The sequence below is a fragment of the Ambystoma mexicanum genome, chromosome 2p, assembly GCF_040938575.1.
Source record: "Ambystoma mexicanum isolate Mex_15411 chromosome 2p, UKY_AmexF1_1, whole genome shotgun sequence".
Lineage (NCBI taxonomy): Eukaryota > Metazoa > Chordata > Amphibia > Caudata > Ambystomatidae > Ambystoma > Ambystoma mexicanum.
The window spans coordinates 153171592-153186709 of record NC_090923.1 but is presented as its reverse complement, the minus strand read 5'-3'; the positions used below and the strand labels follow the sequence as shown (position 1 = coordinate 153186709).

At 43.7% G+C, this 15118-nt stretch overlaps 1 protein-coding gene across 2 annotated transcripts in view; it reads right to left on the bottom strand.

The window, feature by feature from the left end:
• LOC138566297 (netrin-4-like) overlaps positions 1-15118 on the bottom strand; it is a 429115-nt gene that overhangs the window by 270088 nt on the left and 143909 nt on the right. For both annotated transcript variants that reach the window (XM_069643402.1, XM_069643401.1), the window contains exon 3: positions 11552-11815. In XM_069643402.1, the coding sequence (XP_069499503.1) occupies positions 11552-11815 (264 nt within the window). The remainder of the gene's footprint in view (positions 1-11551; positions 11816-15118) is intronic.

Sequence of the window (15118 nt, the reverse complement as noted above, 5' to 3'; positions counted from 1 at the left end):
GGCGTTAAATTCCCCAACCCGCAAAGGGACCTCGTAGTAAGGCGGTAAGGATTTACCGGTACCAGTAAAATACCGGTACCGGTAAACCCTTACCACCATCCGTGTAATGAGGCCCTATGTGCCTTAACCCTTCTAAAACCAAACTGTTGGTCTTTGGCTCGATGCATGTTACCGGGTAAACTCTCAGATGAATACTCCTGCATGCTCATCGATAATCACGCCATTCTCATCTGGAAGAAAGTGAAAACCCTTGGGGTCCAAATGAACGCAGATGTTAACTCTGCAGCTCATATCGACGGGATTATTCACGGTACACATTACCATCTCAAAGTGTTAAGACATGCCAAACCCCTATTGTCCCAAAGAAATCGGGCCCCATGGGCCAGTGCAATCATACTACCATGTCTACCATGTCTTGACTAATGACTAAGTTGAAAAAGTTGTTGTAATACAACTATATTCAATAATAAAAAAAAAAAAAAAAAAAAAAAAAAAAAAAATGACTAATGCAACTCGTTGTTACTGGGGGCCTCGCCTCACTGCATTAACTCCCGGCAGATCGGACAGAACGATGCTGCTCGCTTTGTATATTACCTGCCAAAAAGAGATCACGTATGCAGTGCCCAAAAGGAATTGCACTGGCTTCCTGTCATATCTAGGATCTGCTTCAAAGCCATTGCCATGACCCACACATTCGTTTCTGGTAACGCCCCTAAATACGTGAAGGAGCACTTTACATACACACAGGCCCCTTCATTCCAGAACCAATGAGTTGCTGGTGGTGCCTAGAGCTAAAAAGTGTAGGGGTCTGGGAAAATCCTTCCCTGTCCTAGCTGCCCAACTTTGGAACGCCATTTCACTCGGATTACGGAATGAAACCAACTTGCAGTGTTTTCGAAAACCCACCTCTTCACCTAGGCATCCCCTTCCCCGCAGAGCTTCTTTGTGTGTCGTCCCGTTGCCCTACAGTCGCTGTGTCTTCGTGGCACCCCAATGCCCATAGGTTTTTGGTGCTTGATAAAGAAATAAATGGTTATGTGTGTGTGGGGACGTCATTTCCGATTTATAACATTTCATAGAGACTCGCCGCCCTACTCCTCAAGTTTCTCATTTCATTACAGATGTCAGAAATGTTGTTACAAGAGTGCCTGCAAAAATGATGTGGTGAAAACATTTCGTTAAGATCATGCAATTAAAATAATAAATTTAAAATGCCGGGCACGTTGTCTTTCAGTGACTTTAAACAATAAGGATCGCGGTGGAATTGGCAGCCGGAGGATTGTGAATTCTGCTGCTTTTCATCATCCAGTTGATGTGCGCGCTCCGTTTTATTCCCCTCCAAAAAATGTCCCTTTGAATTGCCGTCGGCGGCAACCAGTCCCTGGCAGGGCCGTTCCGGGGGCTCCTGCAGGCTGGCACGGCCGGGCTCAGGCACTGTGAAAACTACTTAGGGATTATCAGACCCGCGGCACAAGATGTTTTGACAGGGGATATTGTGTTTTTTTTTTCGGTGAGCAGAGAGCACGGGCGCGGAAGCGAGCCGGGGAGGGACGGGCCAAAGAGCTCATCCTCTCGGGGAAAACAAAGCTGACCCAGGATGGCCTCGCCAACTCCGCCGCCGAAGGACATCGAAAACAAGTCTCTATTCAGTCGAAGGACCCATTATCTCTCGTGCGGCTTCCGTTGAAAGTCATTAGACACAAAAAGTCATTTCAATTTGATATATTTCTGATTGAATATATTCTTCTAAGTTTGGCTCTTTATCGCTCTGATATGCAGTGCTGCGCAACCACATTATAAAGAAAATTCCGTTATAGGCAGTGCTGGAAATGGAAATAATGTTTTGGCGGATCCATCTCATCCTTGGAGGGGTGGGCGTGGGGAGGTGGGGGCCGGCCGAGCAATATGGTATCTCTTCATAGAACCCAATCCTGGCGATTTGCATAAAAGCAAAAAGCATTATGGGAACAAAAGTGCGCCCAGAATTTTAAATTTCAAACGTCTCATTGTGATTCAGTAAGAAACCCTTGTTGTGCGAATAATGGAAGTTGGGCTCTGCAGTTCTAATTAGTCATCCTACTCACCGTACGAAAAAAACATTCTCTACTTTTGCTGGACATATATACCAATCTGGAAAGCTACAACAAGTATGTGGGGCTTCAGCTGTTTCTGTATTCAGTTATTCAGTTGCCTATGCCCAGTCTTCTGAAGGTCTCTGTCTGTTTGTTGAAACGGGTTGCTCATGCATGTGATAACTTGGCTTCAGCACAGATCCATTCTAAAGCGGAGTTGTCACTTGTAGTCTGTGCTTCATCGAGCAGACTCGTATTACTCCCCTGGAGTAATGTAATCTATGATAGAATCCCAGAAAACCTGCACACCAAGTTGGAGATTTAGGAATAACGTGCTAGTGCACCCCCCTTCCCGTATTTAGAGATGTGGAGGTAATATGGGACCCATCCAAGTAATGTATACAACGCTCTTGGATCTCTAAGGAGGGGTCGAGGGGGGGGGGGGCTCGGTTCTAAATGGCTTGAGCCACACCACGGGGATGCTGGAAGAGAAAAAAATCAAAGTTTTGGAGCACAGACAACTGCAGGGTGGTGGTCCTGAAGTGGATATAGAATTAAGGAGAGAATTCACAGTTGAAAGGGAGTGTAAATATTTGAGGGAACCCAAAGAGCCACAATAACAATTCTTAAAGAAAGGGACCCGGTCACCGCAACGGGACAAGTAGTATGTGATGCTGAGTCTATCAATGAGACGTTCCGGACCGTCAGGAGGGTAATACAGTACAGAGGAAGGATTGCCACAGATGAAGGATTTCCTTAACCAAGTAGCTTTGGGGTGACTTGATCCAGAGGTTGCTATATTACTAAATGATCCCTCCACACCAGAGGAGATCAGGCACCCCTAGCAATAAGGACCCAGGGACAGATGGCCCTACGGCCGAATTTTATAAAGAGTATGCAGACTTTCTTGTCCCAAACCTAGCGCAGATGTATGCCTCACCGTACGAGACAGGGCCACTCCCAGAGTCCATGATTAGGACAGCCCTAATTACAGTGCTGTTTAAACCACTCAAGTACCCTACCAGATGCACCTCATATGGGCTGTTTTGACAAATAAATATTGATAACAAGATAATTGCTCGACAGCTGGCATATCAGCTACACCCCAATATGACTATGTTGGTACTCCCGGATCAAGTAGGATTCATACCCGGCAGGCCTACCCAAAACAACTTCAGAAGGCTCTTCGCATTCATGCATAATATTAGGGAGGACGTCCTGGTGATGGTTGCCTCACTAGATGCAGGAAAAGCATTCACCTCAGTCGAATGGCCTTTCATGTTTGAGGTTCCCAAATGGATAGGATTGAGTACATTGTTCATGTAGTGGATACAATTGTTATGCATGGCTCCCAGGACTATGGTTTTAACAAATAAAATAGTCTCCAGGCGATATTACCCTCCTGTGGGACGAGACAGGAATGCCCCCTCTCCACACGTCTGTTTGCATTGGCGATTGAGACCCTAGCCTGTTGTGTGAGGGAACATCATGCACACAGAGGAATAAAGATCTACTCAAGGCTCAGCGCCATCTCGCTTTACGCGGATGACATGCTGCTGTACGTCAAGGACCCTGGGAAGAACCTGACCCCCATAGTAAAAGATGTGGGGAACTATCAGGGCTCAAAATAAACTGGGAAAAGTCAGAGATCCTCCCACTGACACGGACTGTGTCTCAACAGGATATTGAGATGGGGTTCAAATGGTGTCCCATTGGGAATCAATTACTTGGGGGTGTTGGTCACCACTGACAGATCTACGCTTTGCACGGGAAACTATGAGAAGACACTTGTGCAGTTAGAACAAAAGGTGGATATGTGGATCCGTCTGCCTCTCTCAGAGATGGCCCGGTCGGCCCTAGCGAAGATGGCATTAGTCCCCAAACTACCATATGTCATCAATAATGTGCCTGTATCCCCTCCATCTAAATTCTGGGATTGGACAAAAAGTCTGTTAATAAAACTGGCCTGGGCAGGAAAGCAACCCAGAATAGCATCGGACATACTCTCCTCACCCTACGAGTGGCTAGCGTTGGACTACCCTGATATGCATCTATTTTATATCACAGCACAGGTACAATATGCAGCTTGGTGGTGGCCCCAACAAGAGAGGTTCCTAATGCAGGCATAGAAAAGGCAATTACTTATTATGATGCGGGATGGGCGATACTCTGGGGCAAGTGATAGGGGAAGACTGCGTATATACACCAGACTTCATTCTGTAAAATGTGTCCCGGGAGGATAGCTCAGTGGCAGCTTGCTCACTTTGGAAGCTAGACGACATGTAGCAAAACAGGTTCGATCCTCAGTACCTGCTTAGAAATCTCTGGGTATTAAGCATGTTATAAATAACGTATCATATCATATCATAGAAGGGGGGGTTCATGTGACCCATGAGAAAACCTTCCAGCAGAAATGTGAGGCACTGGGTATCTCTACACTGTGCGATCTGTTTGTAGATGGGAGGTATATATCCATGGACAGGTTGAAAAGCAGAAGGCACTGCTCCTCAATCACAATTCTACTATTCTACAGGCTCACTCATGACCTAAAGGTACAATGGCTGTGCATGCCGGGCGAACTATTAACATCCCCAGTAGCCACAATATGTTTCAACACTGCTGCGTTACAACAGACTAGTGTCTGTCCTATATAGGATGATCAAATCGTTGAAAGTGGAACTGATTCCATAGACGTTTGGACTCCCGTGGAGACCCATCTGCATCGTGTATAATTTGGATGACCTGCAACTTATTATATGAGGGACTTGATAGTTTGACACTTGCAATGTGTATGAAGAGCCGTGCTTAGAGAAGGCTTGTATACCCGATCGATTTGAGCGGGTTTTTTGTTCTTGATTTGTATGTTTATGTTTATAAAATGAATAAAACTTGTTATTATAAAAAAAATAAAAAAAAAAAAGAAAGTGGAACTGGAAGACAGGGCACAGAGGAAATGGGATATTAGTTATATGGTCTATAATACATCTGCTGTAAGTATTTGAAGTGGGTCAATCGATTGTGACGATTTAGGGAAATCTTCCTTCTTTGTACTCAAGCCAGGTTCCACTGTTGGTCAGGCATCACTAAATAGTCGCTATCAATTGACCCACTTCAAACACACCAGATGCATTAATAACCTGCCCATTAAAAAAAGTACTACCCTGACAGGTCCTTTGAGTGCGACCGATGCCACAAATTAGATGCATATTTCCTTCATTTATAGTGGCTTTGTTATAATGTGCAGATACTGTGGTGAAAGATTATGGCTGCAAAGCAAGAGATGGTATGAGAGGAGGTACCACAAGAACCTATGGCTTGGCTGCTAGCAATCTTCATGAGGGAAGGGGTTGTGCAGCAGCATCTAATATGTATGGCATCGGCAGTGGCCCACGCTTTCATATGTAGGGCATGGCTAAGAGGGCTGACCCCCACATTAGAGCTGTGGCTCAACTCTATGGCTGGCTGAGAGGCGAAAGAGTCCCGGTATGCAGCATCCCTGCCTGCTGTAATCAGGCTCAAGCTGTATGGGGTCCGCTATGAGCATACTGTGAGAGGAGAGACAGGGCTTGGATGCCATGAGGTGAATAGGGGATGGAGATCCTAATCTCTATAAAACAGTGTGTAATGGGATCTGGGGATAGTCATAATGCGAATGGAAACTATGGGTTGAGGATGCACAGTTATATTGTGTAATTGAGATCCGCCGGGAGTGGTGTGGTATGGCAATGGGTAGCAAGTTCCTTGTTATTTGTTCAATTACGACATGTATGGTATGTATGCTATGGCTTTGTGAACAAATAACCTCAATAAACAAGGTCTTAAAAGTGATACCATATCAGGATTGTGTTTCATCACAACCATGAGGAAAGGGCCGGGTCTTACATGAGACAGAGGCCATCACAGGTCTCTGGGAAGCTTTTGCAATGGGGGCTAAGGGGGTTTTGGTGGTTGTTGGGGCTGACTGGAGTCAATGGCCTAACACAGGACTGGTTGTTCCTCCTTATAGAGGCACAAGACTGAAATGTGGATGATTGCGCCACCCCTGATCTTGCAAAGGGTCCGGCCAGCAGTACTGAGCTTCAACTGGACTGCACCTGCCATAAATGCGCTTTATGTTTGTTGCATTTTTTTCTTTAGTTCCACTGCCCACACTCCACTAAACAGAGTGCACCTTTCAAACATTGAAGACTAAAATGTGGGGGGATTCAAAATCTAACACATGCCTTCCTGAACAAACTACAAATTAGGTACATAAACAGGCACACATAAGGAAAAAAAGGAATACAAGGAGGGACCATTGAAGCTGTAATCCTGGCATCTTTCTCTAATGCTCCATTTCATCCCTGCCTGAGGAAGTAGTCAAGACCACGAAAGCTTGCAAATAAATGACTTTGTTAGAATAATTTCTTTTGGAGCAACATGCTTTTGATCTCTCTCTCTCTCTCTCTCTCTCTCTCTTTCTCGCTATATCCATATGTATTGTGGCATAAAGCTTATAATGTGGCCTTGTTCAACGGGGGCGCTAGCTTCCATATGCGACAAATTCCAGGGAGAAGACATCATGGCGAGATTGGACAGGGAAAGCTATCCAATTTGGGAAGAATGTAAGCTGGGAAGAGGAAGTGTGGGTAACCAGAAGAAGGTCAGAATTGGAGGTGGAGGATTATCAAGAGACTAGCAGAAGGGAGAAAAGAGCGGAGGTTGGTGGTGGCAGATTGTGCAGAGTTACGGTATTGACTAGGAACTGGAAGTGGTAATGCAGTTTGATTGTGCATGTTTGTGTGGCAAGTGTTTAGAGGACGTAGTGTAAGGAATAATTGTGAAGCGGCTATTACTGAGTGAAAGAAGGGTACTTGCGTAGTGTGAAGGGAGGAATAGTACTTTGTAGGAGGGATTCTCCAAAACAGCAATGGTGGCTCTCTTCAAACTCCTAAATATTAGGAAAATCAGACACCTCCTTACTTTCAACACTGCCAAGCATCTCTTAACCACTCTTGTCTTCTCTAAACTAGAATACTGTGACAGCATCCGCTTTGGTCTCCCCAGCTATGCTTTCTGACCTCTCGAAAAGATAATTAAATTCATTACCAGGACTCTCTTTGAACTCCCTCACACCGCACCTACTTCCAAGATGTATGGCTGATGATGCAAAACAGGGACAGGTTTAAATTTCTTCTCCTCGTTTTATAAATCTATCCACAGTAAGGCACCATTGTGTCTATTCTCCTCTATCCAACTCTACAAGCCTTCTTGTAATCTCCACACTGCCTTCTCGACTACCCTTGTGGCTCTCGCCCTCCTTGCGCTTCTTCTTTCTTTCTCTTTTCTTGCTCCACTTGCATGGAATTCTCTTCGCCCGGACATCCGAGAAACAGTCCACATGGATTTGTTCAAAAGCAAACTAAAACCCAACCTCCTTACCTCCAAATTACCCTCTTGAACTACATCTCATCGGCCTTCTAGCTAACGTTTTCTCTCTCCTCTGACTTGCCTCTATCCCTCACTTTCTTTGCCTCCACTATAGCACTTCATCTATCATGGTCATATCCCTAACAGAGCTGGCTGTGCTGCCTGTCTTTACTTAAAAATGTCTAACGTTGGTTTTCCTTCATCTATGTAGGTCCAACCATGTATTGTCCCCAGTGACTGGTCCATCTACTCCCCTCCACACCCTGGTCAGGATTTCACATGAACTTACCCCATTGTAAGAATCTCGCTGCTTCCTGCCAAATCTGATTTCTTATCTATTATATGTTCTTTTGTGATTGAAAGAGCATTGTTCCGCCCTGTTTATAAAATAAATAAATAAATAAAAAAGATTACTAGTGTGGCGGAGGAGGGAGTAGTGAAGCTGTGGAAGGAGGAGTAACATCAATGTGTAGAGGTGAGATCTAGGAGAAGTGCCATAGTAGATCTATGAGACTGGTGGGAGGAGTCAGGTTTAGGGATGAAGTAGTGAGAGTAGAACGAGAGCGATGGCAGTGGGCATGCTATAATTGGCCAACCGTGTATTAGACAATATCCCATTACACAGTAATCTATATCTAGACCTCTAACATCTAGATATAGTAGGAGCAGTTTGAAATTTCCTGAGCGAGTATAGACAGACGGTTTTCAGACCGAAACATTTGGGATAAGTCAATTTCAGACAGTGGGGGTCAAACTTCAGTAGCACTAACCAGGCATATGGATGCCTGGGTTAGAGAATAGATTCAATATTATACAAGAGAGAGTGATGGCATATGCTCCACAAGTAGTCAAATAAAACCCCTTAATCTACCTCTGAGAGTACGGGTGATTCTTGAACCATATTTGACATGTGGTGTCAGAAGTAGTATCTCTCAACCCTGATACAGAGGTGATCCAATGCGAACCAAGATGCTGGGAGTGGTGAGAATAAAAATTGCTGCTAGTCTACAACAACAGTCAGCTCCCGAGCTGTGGATTGCAAAGTGTATGGGGATGAAGAAGTTACCAGTCCTCCTAGAGGCCTGGCATATTTCAGACCAGACTAAAAGTGGGGTTACAGGAGGAGATTTATGGAAGAACGGTCGCAAAGTCAGGGTTGGCCCATACATATTCCCTGGAAGTAGGAAAGGGTGTGATTGACCAAGATTACCAAAACGAGGTCATGGTGATCCTGTAGAATCTGAGGGACCATCCAGTTACACTGAAACCAGGCCAACCCATCACCCAACTGGTATGTGAACCATTACTTATACTGCACATCTAGGAGGTGGCAATGCTGGATTGTACCAACAGGGACAAAGCAGGGTGTGGCGTGATGACTTAAGCACGGGAAACAGTCCCAGCACTGACCTCCCTTTACCTGCAACCCTGATGTCCTCTCCTAGGCCAGGCAAAGAAGAACCTAGTCTCTGGAAATGAAAGTCGGACACTGAAGACTCCACATTTAATAGAGATGAACGGACCACGTCAGTGTAAGCCCTAGAAGGGATTTACCAACTACTGTCAATTGCTGGTCTCAAAAACATTCAGGAAGGCCATGCTGGAGCCTGGCCACTGGAACGTAGGAGCAGGGCACCTTGTGCTGTAAAACAGAAAACTCTGCTCAGTTAATTTTATTGGCCAGAAACATATGGCAAACTACAAGGATGTTGTGCCTGCTTTCCTATCTGCTAGAAGACTTCACAGGATGGGCACCCCTACAGCCACTACCAATAATTGAGATGACCTTACACTGCATCAGTATTGATGTAGTCGGACACCTCAAACCCTCTAGACCAGGAAACTGCTATATCTAGAAGCATCTTTTATGAAAAGTAACACATCCAAGGTCATACTGAAGGTACTCATTTGTTTCTTTATGAGAGTAGGTTTCCCCACCAAAATGTAGATACAACAGGGGAGTAGCTTCATGTTAAGGTTGATGAAGGAACCAATGAAGATCTGCACCTAGCAACCTCCATTTACCATCGCCGGACAGACTCTGTGGAGAAAAGGTTCAAGAAGACACAGAAATAGGTCTCCAACGACAAGCATAACTGGGATGACCTCATCTTCTGGACCGTCTTCACAGTAAGGAAACCCCCTGCCCCCATGCATCTACACAGTTTTCCCTATTGGCACTGGTGTACGGGTGCGACATCCCAGAGATGCCCTGCATATCCAGCGATAGGAGTGTGAATGTCCAAACCATCGACAAACCAGTGATCACGCCATGATCAGGAATACAATGGATTACATGCAGATGGTCCGACGCTTGGTGAGAACCCATATAGTAGAAGCCCAACACAGACAAGAAAGAAACTACAATGGAGAAACTTGGCTAAGTACTTTCCAAGTGGAAGACAAAGAGATGGTCCTACTGCCCATCACTCAAAATAAACAAATGGCCAGGTGGAACTGGCCATATAAAATTATGGAAAAAGTCACACCCTTAACCTATAAAGTACAACAGGCTTACCTGCAGAAGCCCTCACAGCTTTAACATATAAACAAACACGAGGCGTGGCAAGAGAACAGTAATCCACAGTTACTGGTGCTAAATGCAAATAATACTCTGAACCAGCCCCTGGTACTAGAAGTACGAGGTGTATCCATTCCGCCTGGACCAAGCATCAGAGAACATAAATAACTCAGCTCTTGGATCAACGGATGATCAGATATTTTCTTGGCCAAACTAGGGAGAGTCCAAAGCATACTCCACCAAAATATGCACACCCACTGGGAGACTCATCAGGCTAAAATCATATCAAGATATACCATACCAGAAGAACGGTAAGAAATCATCAGAGAACATTTTTAAAAATATGCTGGAATTCCAGCACATTTTTAAAAATATGCTGGAATTAAGCAATATGACCTGAGCAGCGGGGGCATTACCGACTCAGGTAATGTCCCGAGGCCCATAGTTAGAGGCCCGAGCGAAGCAAGGTGCCTTAACGAAGGCCCCGGGGCATTATCTGAGTCGGTAATGCCCCCGCTGCACAGGTCATATTGCTTTATTCCAGGTCATATTGCTTAATTCCGCCGCGAGGGTCATATTGCTTTTAGTACCCCGGCCACAAGATGCACTAAAAGCATACAAATACAGTGTTATACTGAAATCGTAAATTGAGGCATAGCTATTTTACAAGAAATCTATGGGTTAGCACACAGGTCTGGTTAACTTATGTTTAGAATATACTGGGCCTCATTACGACCCTGGCGGTAAGGGGTTAACGCCAGCGTTAGCTGCGCCGACCCCTTACCGCCAACTACGAGGTCCCTTAGCGCCATGGCGCTTTTAACACCTGCTTTTAGCAGGTGTTAAAATCCATGGCGCTAAGGGACCATGGAGTTAATTACGCCACCGTAATTTACGGTGGCGTAATTAACGCCTTCCCCACTCCCATTATGCCCTATGGGGCAAAAATGGGAATGGGGAAGGGTAAATGGGGTTTGGGGACTTACCGCCCCGCCGACCTCGGAATGGGGCGGTAAGTCCGCCAACCACCATGGCGTAAACGTAGTTTACGCCATAGTGGTAAAGTCACGGCCCAGGCGGTAACTTACCGCCTGGGTCGTAATGAGGCCCACTGTCTCAGTACACTGAATGAGTAGAATCTATTCTCATTATATTGTCTACCAGGTTGCTATACTGTGAGCTAAGACTGGAGTGGAGCATAACTAACATAAGAGAAGTACCCTTTTAGAATTGGTGGTTAGTGTTCACCTGGGGGATAAACTTCGTGAAATACTTTCTGCTTACTGGTTTGTCTACCATTACTGAAAGATAATGAACAGTTTTACTTTTGACTTTAAAGTGGCCCCTGAAAGAATTGCCTTTCAATCCTTTTTTTTAAATTTGGCAATTAATTCCCTCTAGTAAAGGAATCTGGTCAATTTCTAAAGCTCACATGAACTACAAAGTGTTTTTTGGTGTAAAAAACATGGAGTAAAAACATGGCAAATCATTCACTAACCTAACATTTGTAACAATGGTTAAGCCATCTTCAAAGAGCTTCACGACTTACCATATTCTCTGCGGCCCCAGTCCCATTGACGAGCTGGCACTCTTCAGCGTGCCCATTGCAAAAGCAACTCCCACGGACGATGAGGTCATAGATGGCATAATGGGCAAATCTTTGAGGCTTCTCCAGCAACCCAGCTCCTTGGCACGGGCAGTCCTGCCTTTTTAACAGCCGAAGCCTCAGGTTGGTCAGCTTCATAAGATCCTGGGCATCAGGACCGTATGGGTCTGAGATCCTGTTGTAAGGCGTCAGAGCCCGATAGATTACCTGGGAAATTAGAATAAAAATGAGACATTGGATCCAAAGAAATAACTATTTAAAGTAGTAGTTCCACAGTTTTTTGAAATAGCAAAAGGTTGTGGGTCGTGTAAAAAAACGACCATTTTACAAATAACACCTATGTTTCACAACATTCTTACTATCCACAAGGAGGTTGTGCAGTGGTCTTCGAACTGCAGGTTTTCCACCCCTCATCCCAGGGGGAGGCAAGGCTGTCTGAGGGGTAGGGGCTGCAAGACTCTTTAAAAGGGATTATGGGGACTGCTTTCATAATAAAAGCATTTAATAGAAAATATAGGCAATTATAGCATGTGGGGTTCGGGGCTAAACAATAAAAAGAAGTAAAATAAAGATAAAAGGGGTGAAGGAGCAGGGACAAGAGTGCAAAAGGGATCCCAAGGGAGAAAGGGTCATCAATGAAAGGAGGGTATGAAAGTGGTAAAGCATTTACATGATGTGTTTCTCCATTTGAAAAACATGGCTGTAAGGGAGGTGAAAAAATGAGTTACTCACCCATGAACACAATTTAGGAAATCAATGTCACCAAGATTTTAACACAGAACTGCGTGCAGTATTGGAAAATAATGTGTACACCTTGGACTTGGGAGATTTTCCTTAGTGTCTTTGTTTTTCAGTTAACTCTGAACACTGCAAATCTTAAGAACATTTTCAGACGTTTATCTTTATGTTCTCATCTTCTGATTCAAAACGTTTCCGAGTGGGCTAATATGGATTATTTGTTGTATCATTTATTTCTCAAAACTCGGTCTACAATTGGTGTCAAACCACCAAACTCATAGGGCTAGAAGAAGTGACATCCAATGTCCTTTGACCAATTAATAGTTTAAAAAGGCAATATAATGTGCTACCCATATCAGCAAAGAGCTGGGGTAGACAGCTTTCACAAGTAAATGTTCCTAACACATAAGTATTTCAATTTGTTTTTTAAAAAAATACTTATTTTAGGATTTATTTTTGCCAAACCCACCAATGACATCACATCAAGTGCCATTAGATGACCTTTGAATGTAATGAGATGACATTGAGCATTTTCGTTAAAAATCTTGAACTCTTGAACCAGCAATATGTTCATAAACAGAGCTGGATATCTGGCCGAAGCAATGACCTAATACAACTAGTCAAAGAATGCAGAGGATTGCAAGCAACAAATTAGCAACCATATTCAGATCTACTTATACATTTTTCCTTGTTTGTAATTCAAATAGTCCATTTCTTTCTATGGACCTCAGCCTTAACCAGATGTCTGGTGTTTTGGCAGACATTTTGGGTTGCTACATATCAATTCCATTGCTGACTTTTAAATCCCTACTATGGATGTAGTTCTGGGACATCTCATTAAAGACTTTAAAATCCCTAGCATGGAGATCGTTATGGGAAATCTCATTGCTGACATTAGAATCCATTATATGGAGATAGGTCTGGGACATTGTGTGGCTGACTTTGGAATCCCTAGTTTGTAGATAGGTCTGGGACATATGATTTCTGACTTTGGAATTCCTTGTACATAGTTAGCTTTGGAACATCTCATTGATTACATTGGAATCCATAGTATGGGGATAGTTCTGGGACATCTCGTTGCTAACTTTGGAATCCCTAGTATAGACATAGTTCTGGGACATCTCATCGTTGACTTTTGAATTCCTAGGATGGATATAGTTATGGGAAATCTTATTGTTGACATTGTAATCGATGGTATAGAGATAGTTCTGGGACATCTCGTTGCTGACTTTGGAATCCCTAATATAGACATAGTTCTGGGACATCTCATGGTTGACTTTGGAATTCCTAGTATGGATATAGTTATGGGAAATCATATTGTTGACATTGGAATCCATAGTATGGGGATAGTTCTGGGACATCTCGTTGCTGACTTTGGAATCCCTAGTATAGACATAGTTCTGGGACATCTCATTGTTGACTTTGGAATTCCTAGTATGGAGATAGTTCTTGGAAATCTTATTGTTGACATTGGAATCCATAGCATAGAGATAGTTCTGGGACATCTCACTGCTGACTTTGACATCCCTAGCATGTGTCAGGGCTGGCTGGAGTAGTAATCAGGAAGAGTATGTACATAGAATTAACATTGTGGTTGCCCAAGTAAAGATGGAGAGAAAGAAACTTAATCTGATTGGTTTAAGGAACAATAGTATGTTTGGTTTGTCTGATTGGTGGATAGGATAATGGGTTGGAGTCTTGGGCGGTGAGCAAGATTCTAAACTGCCTTTCATCCAAAGAAATTCAGTGGCTGGTTGTACATTAGTTAAGCTCCTTAAGTGAGGCCTTTCAGAGTTCAGAAGATTTACTAAAGAAGTCAGAAAATCGTTGCTGAGCCAGAGTGATCAAGAAGACATCAGGTGGGATCGTTCCTTTTAAAAGCTTAAAGATTCTCACAGTGAACTTCCATGTTATATCAGAAACTTAACCAGTTTAGAAGTTTATAGTTTACTATAAGAAGAGAAAACGTTTACAGTTTATATACAATATGGAAAATAATTGAAAAGACTGTGCGCGCAAGTTTTCAAGTTGTACATAGCGTGAAAAGTGTTTCAAGACTGTTTAACGTGTGCACGAGTCTTCGTGTCCTCAGCAACGTGTTGGGAGCGCGTGCGTATGAGAGCGCGTGTTGGATTGCGATAGAGCGCAAGTCCATTTTTATTGAGTGCGAGTTGTTTTTGGCGTGTGAACTATTTTCACGTGAGAGACGTCGCAAGTAATAGCGCAAGTTCGGTTGGCGATAGAGCGCAGGTCCACTGGAACTATCGCGCATAGTTTTTAAGTGCGAGCGCGTGTTTCACGCAAACGTGAATTTGTTAACGTGTGCGCATATTTGTTAAGGTGCGCGTGTTTCACGTGCACGTGTATTTGTTAAGGTGTGCGTGTTTCACATGCGCGTGTATTTATAAGTTGCGCATGTAATTTTTTTGCGCGAGGACAATTTCTCACGTCTTGTGATTTCGCATGTTAATTGCATGGTTGCAGAGAGTGAATAAGTTATTCAAGAAAGTAACTAAATATTCATACGTGTAACAAAGAAAAGATTCACACGCAGAAGAAGCAGTAGCATTCAAGAAAGTTTATGGATTTCTACTAAATGCAATTTTCACACAAAAGAGAATTCAATACTCAGGAAAGACTGCATTTCTCAAGGGTATAGAAAATTCAAACTTACTGGAGTAAAATGAATTGAAAAGTCAAAGAAGAATATCTAAGGTTGTAAGGTGTTTTCAAGAGTCATTTTTCTTTAGGATATTAAAGAGACTGGAATGG